The sequence below is a fragment of the Larus michahellis genome, chromosome 9 (genome assembly GCF_964199755.1).
Source record: "Larus michahellis chromosome 9, bLarMic1.1, whole genome shotgun sequence".
NCBI lineage: Eukaryota > Metazoa > Chordata > Aves > Charadriiformes > Laridae > Larus > Larus michahellis.
Window position 1 is genome coordinate 445,534 of NC_133904.1, and position 6,382 is coordinate 451,915.

The following is a 6,382-nucleotide window of genomic DNA, read 5'->3' on the forward strand; positions in this document are numbered from 1 at the left end:
GAGCTGTCACATCATTTCCCCAAGCACAGGTACCGGTTTTGCATTGTAACTGCCCCTAACCAGCCCCTTCTCACGATTTTAGCAGATGTATGGTGAATGCAGACATGGGGGGAATGCGTGTGAGGGCGTGCACTGCTGTTGCACATATTGTTTCTTCAAACCAGAGAGCACCTCAGTCCAAAGTGTGAAAAACTCCACACTTTTCACAGGGGCCCAAGTTGCTTGCAACCAGGAAATACAGAAACCGAAAGTGACCATACATTGGAAATCCGGTACCAGCGCTCCTCCCTGGCCGAGCGGACACTCGCACGCCATCCTGGGCTGACCCGAGGGGACACCCTGCAGCGTCTGGGACTTACCGCTCTCATACTTGCAGCTGGTCAGGTTGATGGAGGGAACACTGGAATTGAAAGAGATGACAGAAGAGCCACTCAGCGAGGAGCCGGGGCCCTGTCCCGGGCACAGGCGGGAGGGACGGGGACGGCTACGCTCCTGCACACAGCTCCCACTCGCCGGAGCGAACGGGCAAATCCCACCCGGAGCTGCCACGGGCTCAGCGAGGCATGAGGCGGCGTAGCAGAGGGGCCCTGAACCCGGGGCCGTCCTTGGACCTGCCATGCTTGGGATCATTGGGACAATTTAAGGGAAAGAGCGTTTATTTTCCGATTCAGAAAGTCCCTGGAAAGCAGCTCTGGGCTAAGGTAGAGTGGGCCCGTCTGAGCATCGCCCCTGGGCGAGGAGCCGGCCCGGGCCCTGGAGCACCAGCCCGGCGGTGGGCAGGGCAGGGCAGGGGGGCGCGGGCTAAGGGCAGACACGCAGGCGGACAGACAGACCCCGGGACCCGGCGGGACACGGGCACAACGGCCCGGGAATGGGGTGCGGCCGGGCCCTGCCGAGAAGGGGGCTGCGGCCTGCTCGGCCGCCTCCCGCCGCACTCGCCTGCGCTTCCTCCGCCGCCTCCGCGGCTCGGGGCCGGGGGAGCCGCAGGGAGCTGCGGGCTGGGCAGGGGGGGCAGCGGCGGCAGCCGCCTCCCCGCCCGCAGGGGCTCCCGGGGCCGGCCGCCCCCCGCCGCCGCCCGCCTCCATGGCGCCCGCTGCCAGAAGGGAGGGTGGGGGGGGGGCGCCGTCCCGTTCCCATGGCGACGGGGCGGGGCCACGGCGCCCCCCGAGTGGTCACGTGGCACGCAGCCTGGCACCCCGCGGCGGCGCAGCGCCCCCTGGCGGACGGCGCGGAGGCGGCCCGGTGCCGGTCCCGGGGTACCGCTGCGGGGAGCGGCCCCGGCCCCGGCCCCGGTCAGTCCGCCAGGAGCTGCGCCAGGTCCTCGCCGAGGCGCAGCAGCTGCGGCTCCGGGAGGAGGTGCTCGCGGATGGCGCGCAGGGCCTCCTCCTCGGTGATCTCCTCGAAGAGCGGCGCCGCCGGTAGCGGCAGGTACCCGGCCAGCTCGCACAGCGCCACGTTGAAGGCCGCGCCCGCCTTGGCGCCGAAGCTGGGCCTGCGCGCCCACAGCAGCACCCGCAGCCCCCGCTGCCCGTCCGGCGCCGGCCCCCCCGGCGGGTCGCCGCGGGTGATGAGGAGGTTGTAGGCCAGCCCGGTGTCCGCCAGCCGCTCCGCCGCCCGGCTGACGTCCCGCGCCACCGCCTCCAGCCCGGCCGGGTCGGCGGCGTAGAAGAGGAAGGCGGGGGCCGGGACGGCGGTCAGGAGGCCGGGCCCGTGCGGCGGCCCCAGGGGCCGGGCGGGCGCCGACTCCACCAGCAGCGGGCGGCGCAGGTAGAAGCCGTGCAGGTGGAGGTGGTTGACGGAGGCGCAGCCCCCCAGGCCGTTGAAGCCCAGGCGGAAGCCGGGGTGGGCGCTGAGCAGCGCGGCCTCCAGCCCCCCGCGCAGCAGCGGCGCCGTCAGCGCCTGCGGCAGCCCCCGCGCCGGCTCCGGCAGCAGCAGGACGTGTCCCCGCACCAGCGGGCTGTCGTTGATGGCCACCAGCAGCGGGTCGGGGCCGCCGGGCCGGCGCAGGCGGAGCAGCAGCTCGGCGGGGCGCAGGCGGGTGAAGTTGAAGGCGGCGGGGTCGAAGGGCTGGCGGAGGCTCTGGACGGGCTGCGGCGGGCGGCGCTCGGTGCCGCGCTGCACGTTGAGCTGGGCCACCATGCGCATGGGGCCGGGCAGGAGGCGGGTGGGCAGCGGCCCCAGCCGGTACCGGAACAAGCCCCGCTCCATCCTGTCGTCCCAGCGCTCCAGCAACGCCCGGTCGAAGCGGGAGGGCGCGGAGCCCGGCTCGTCCCCCCACCCGGCCGCCTGCAGCACGAAGTCCTCCTCCCCGTACGCGAACTCCTCGGGGCCGGCATCGCCCGGCTCCTGGCCCGCCGCCGCCATGCCGGCTACCGGGCGGGGCGGGGCCGGCGGTGGGCGGGGCCTGGGGCGGGGCGTTGCCATGGGAGCGGGCGAGTGACGGGCGAGGCGGAAGCGGCGCGGGCCGCCATGGGGGGCTCGGCCAGCCTGCTGCCGCGGGAGGCGCTGGGCGAGTACCAGGTGCGGGGGAACCGGCGCCGGGGGGAGCGGGGACGGGGAGTCCCGAGGGTGGGGGGCTCTCGACCGGGGGAACGGGACGGGAAGGGGCGGGGAAGTCCCGAGGCCAAGGGCCGCCGGAGCTGGGGGGCCCCCGGCCAGGCCCCCGTGCCCGGTGCTGACCGCCGCTCTCCCCGCAGGAGCTGACGTTCCTCAGCAAGCAGGAGATCCTGCTGTAAGTACTGCCCCGGGCCCGCCGGGATGGGGGTGCCGGCCCCGGGCCCCGCATACCCCCGCGGCCAGCCCTCGCCCCTCGGTCCCCAAGAGGGGGTTTGCCCCTGCCGTGGGGGTGCGGGGGCCCCACTCCTGCTGCGGGGTTCCCTCCGCTGAGCTGGAGCCGGGAGGTGCTGATCCCAGGCCGGGATCAGGGAGCAAAGGGCATGGGCCTGGCTGGTGACGCCCTGCAGGGTGCTGGCCCAGAGGTGGCTTGTCCCCCTCCCCAGTCCCAGCCGTCTGGGGGGGGCAGGCAGCAGGGACGGCTTCTCTCCCCGGCCACTGGCCGTTGGGGTCCCGGGAGCCATTGCGGAGGCCGTTGCAAGACCACCCGGGCCGGCACACTCCTGCCCAGGCCGGCTCGGCACACAGCTGGCAGGGAGCTGTGGGAAACGGGCCGTCTGCCCCTGTGCAGCGCTGGGAAGAGCTGCCTGTGCGGCCCGTGCCCAGAGGGCTGCCTCCCGCGCCGCTCACGCCACAGAGCGTCTCTTGTTCTTGCCTCTTCAAGTGCCTACAAGAGGTTCAGTGAACTGCTGCCAAAGGAGGAGAGGGAGAATGCCTGCTCCGCGCGGGTTCCCAAGAGCCAGATCCTGACGTTGCCTGAGCTGCGGGTACGGTGCTGCTGCTCCCGGGTCGGGGCGTGTTGGGGCAGGGCCCTGTTTACCCGCTGCGGCCCTCGCGGTGCCGCTGCTCTGCCCTTGACGTGTGGCTCCTACAGTCACCTGGGGAAGCTGTTCACTTCCCGCACGTCAGCTGTGCCAACAAACAGCTTCCTCCTCCTTGCTGCACCATGGAGGATCCCAGAGATCCCTGCAGCGCGGGGCTGCTGTCCCAGAGAGGCACAGGACAGGCAGGGTCATGCCATGTCCGACGGACCAGCAGCAGAGCGTGGCACCGGCTCATGTGTGGGGTCAGCACCAGCCTGTGGCCGGTGTCTGCCAGGGAGCTGGCCCAGCCCTGCTCTGAGACGCTCCTCTGTTGGCAGGCAAACCCCTTCCAGCACCGGATCTGCCGCGTCTTCTCCACCTCGGGCAATGGGGACGACAGCATGTCCTTTGAAGACTTCCTCGATATGCTGAGTGTCTTCAGCGACTCCGCTACCTCAGACGTCAAATCCCACTACGCCTTCCGCATCTTTGGTAAGGCTGGGGGTGGATGCCATGTCCTGGGGTCCCCACATCTTGGGGGAGGCGACACAAATCCTTGTTCGGGAACGCTGGCAGTGCCCTCGGAGCGCCCACAGGGATGGTGGCTTAGGAACTCCCTGTAGGAACTGCTGGTTTGGCACAGTGACGTGCACCGAGAGGCGTGGCGTGGAGGCCGTTGTGTCCTCAGGTCACCCAGGCCCTCTCCTCGCCAAGCATGGGTGCTCCTGACTCTCTGGGGTCACTGTGGCCCTGACGAAACATAACTTTCCTCTCCCCAAAGACTTTGACGATGATGGGACCCTGGACAGAAAGGACCTGGAGAAACTGGTGAACTGTCTGACGGGGCAAGGCGAGGAGTCCCGGCTGAGCCACGCAGAGATGGAGCAGCTCATCCAAAACGTGAGGACCATCAAACTGGGCACAGGCCACTGCATGGTCCTGGCCATGCAGAGGTCACCGCTAGCCCTTTCCTCCCCTCCAGATCCTGGAGGAGTCTGACATCGACAAGGACGGCACCATCAACCTCTCTGAGTTCCAGCACGTCGTCTCCCGCTCCCCGGACTTCACCAGGTACAGTGTTCTCCAGTCACACAGCTTGTCCCGGTGGGCCTTTCTGGGGGGTTTGCTGGTGTGGGGGCAGAGCTCTCGGTGGTAGTAAGGCAAGGCTGCGCTGCACGAGGGAACGGCGTCCTGTGCAAGCTCTGCAGAGAGCCTCTCCTGCGCAGGGTAACACCACTTCCTCGAGCACTGGGCGCTTGCAAACCACTTGTGTGTGACCCAGCGAGGAGGTACAGAACATGTCATGTCTCTTGCAGCTCCTTCAAGATCATCCTGTGAGAGCCCTGCGGCTCTCCAGCAGCACTGCTCCTCCGGCTATTGCAGCTCTTCGTGGTCTCAGACATTTCCTCTTTTAGCAAACAGAGCGGCTGAGGCTCCTGCTCCTCACCAGCCCAGCGGTGCCGCACAGTGCCTTAGGCAGGACACCCTCCTGCTCCCCGTTCCCTCCCGACAGGCGAGATGGCGGGCGGCTGCAGCCTGCAGCAGTCGGTCCCCGGGAAGCTGCCTTGCCTGCAGCCCCAGCCGCGTCTGCCAGAGCAGGAGCTCTGCTCTCCCAGGGCTGGATTGTAACTCCCGATGCAAACCAAGGGCAGCTCTATGGGTGGAGGGAGGCACAAGGAAGTGCTCCTGGCCAGGGGCCACATGCACCGAGCACAGCCCCTCTCTGCCCTCAGTACCAATTCGTGCCTTCCACTGGCAGGCAGGGAGCTGCCTCCCCCAGCCAAGCCCCTGCCCGGCTCTCACGTCTTCCTGGGGGCCTCCCTGCTGCAACGTGGATCTGTTCCTCGAAGCAATAAGCCAAACGTGGATCTGTTCCTCGAAGCAATAAGGCAAACGTGGATCTGTTTCTCGAAGCAATACCCACAAATGTGGATCCGTTTCTCGAAGCAATACCCCAAGTGGCACTGCAGATGTGCCACCCTGGCAGCAGAGCTGTCCCCCCACGGCTGCACAGGACGCAGGACGCCTTCCTCCACCAACCGTCGAGGCAGCGCAGCCGAGCTCACCCCGTGCTGCCTTGGCACTGACCGCGCTCCTCTTCCTCCTCTCTTCCTCTCTGCCCCTGCTCTGGCTCCAGCTCAGCAGCTGCTCTGCCTGCCCTGGCCTCTTCCTCCCTCTGCTCCTGCAAGGACACAAATAAAGGGCTCTGGTTTCACCCTCTGCTCTGTGCCGCCTTTGTCTGGCCGCGGGGAGGGAGGGGGCTGCTCCGGCAGCACGGTGGGACCAGTGCCATGAGGGGTGCTGGGGACACGGGCTCCTGCCAGGCCCCTCTGCCCGCGCGCCAGCCGCCGCTCCAGGGGACGGGTCCCACGTCCTGCTCGGTGACAGCCCTTTCCGCGGGCCACCTCCCTCCTCTAAACCCGGGGACTGTTCTCAGCAGCACAAAGAGCTCGGCTCTGCAGCAAGAGGCACAAAGGGAAATCCAGGGCAGGCGAGCAGCTACCTTTGCTGCGGGCAGCGCCGGAGCCTTTTGTGTCTGTTCATCCATCAGGCTTCGCCCTGGCCGGTTGCCAGCCGCCATCAGTGGCCCTGCCTGGGCTTCCCAGAGAGCCCCCAGCCCCCTCAGCACCGCTCCCACCCCCCAGCAAGCCTCCACCCCGGAGACACTCTGCAAAGGCGATGTCTGGGCTGCGGCACCTCATGTCAGGGCCGGTGCCGTGCCTGGGGTCTGGCTCATCCCGTGCCGAGGCGGCGTGGCCGAGGGCTGTCCCAGGGTGCCGGCGCGGCCGTTTCTCACGTACCGGCTCCTCGCTCCCAGCGGTGCTGGCCCTTCCAGCTCGGTGCCCCGCGGGGCTGATGGTATCTGCCTGCCGCGGCCTGTGCCCCTGTGGCCCCAGGGGCCATGTCTGCTGGCACAGCACCAGCCAGTGCCTCCGGTGGCTTTTTTGATGTCCCAGAACAGGCTG

The 6,382-nt window shown here is 68.7% G+C and overlaps 2 protein-coding genes across 2 annotated transcripts; one reads left to right on the plus strand and one right to left on the minus strand.

Annotated features, from left to right (window-relative positions):
- Positions 1-1,166: 1,166 nt before the first annotated feature.
- On the minus strand, positions 1,167-2,424 carry GDPGP1 (GDP-D-glucose phosphorylase 1). Its single transcript, XM_074601801.1, has one exon. The coding sequence runs from the start codon at positions 2,422-2,424 to the stop codon at positions 1,294-1,296; it is 1,131 nt and encodes a 376-aa protein (XP_074457902.1). The 3' UTR covers positions 1,167-1,293.
- CIB1 (calcium and integrin binding 1) lies at positions 2,412-5,636 on the plus strand. The gene is made up of 7 exons (XM_074601802.1): positions 2,412-2,520; positions 2,697-2,731; positions 3,278-3,380; positions 3,755-3,908; positions 4,198-4,316; positions 4,399-4,487; positions 4,733-5,636. The coding sequence occupies exons 1-7, from the start codon at positions 2,470-2,472 to the stop codon at positions 4,752-4,754; spliced, it is 573 nt and encodes a 190-aa protein (XP_074457903.1). The 5' UTR covers positions 2,412-2,469; the 3' UTR covers positions 4,755-5,636.
- The last annotated feature ends 746 nt before the right edge of the window (positions 5,637-6,382 follow it).